The sequence below is a fragment of the Bison bison genome, unplaced genomic scaffold (genome assembly GCF_000754665.1).
Source record: "Bison bison bison isolate TAMUID 2011002044 unplaced genomic scaffold, Bison_UMD1.0 scf7180017863978, whole genome shotgun sequence".
Classification (NCBI taxonomy): domain Eukaryota; kingdom Metazoa; phylum Chordata; class Mammalia; order Artiodactyla; family Bovidae; genus Bison; species Bison bison.
In genome coordinates, this window is record NW_011494550.1 from 781,173 (window position 1) to 781,435 (window position 263).

The following is a 263-nucleotide window of genomic DNA, read 5'->3' on the forward strand; positions in this document are numbered from 1 at the left end:
GTTGAAGGGAGACAAGTCAGAGGGCGGGATGGAGGAGAAAGGCTGGGCTGGGGGCCGCACAGTGTGTGAGCCTCACCACCTGGCTCCCGTCCTTGCAGCTTTGCACAACGCGCTGCCTCAGCAGCCATCACGGCCCAGTAACCGAGCTGCCGCCTTGCCCCCCAAGGCTTCCCGTCCCCCCACTGTGTCGCCCGCCCTGGCCCAGCCACCCCTCCTCCCGCAGCCCCCCATGGCTCAGCCCCCCCAAGTGCTGCTGCAGGAGG

The 263-nt window shown here is 68.8% G+C and overlaps 1 protein-coding gene across 1 annotated transcript in view; it reads left to right on the forward strand.

Annotated features, from left to right (window-relative positions):
* Positions 1-263, forward strand: part of BRD4 (bromodomain containing 4) — an 87,582-nt gene that overhangs the window by 81,546 nt on the left and 5,773 nt on the right. The window contains exon 14 of the mRNA XM_010834002.1: positions 99-262. Within this exon, the coding sequence (XP_010832304.1) occupies positions 99-262 (164 nt within the window). The remainder of the gene's footprint in view (positions 1-98; position 263) is intronic.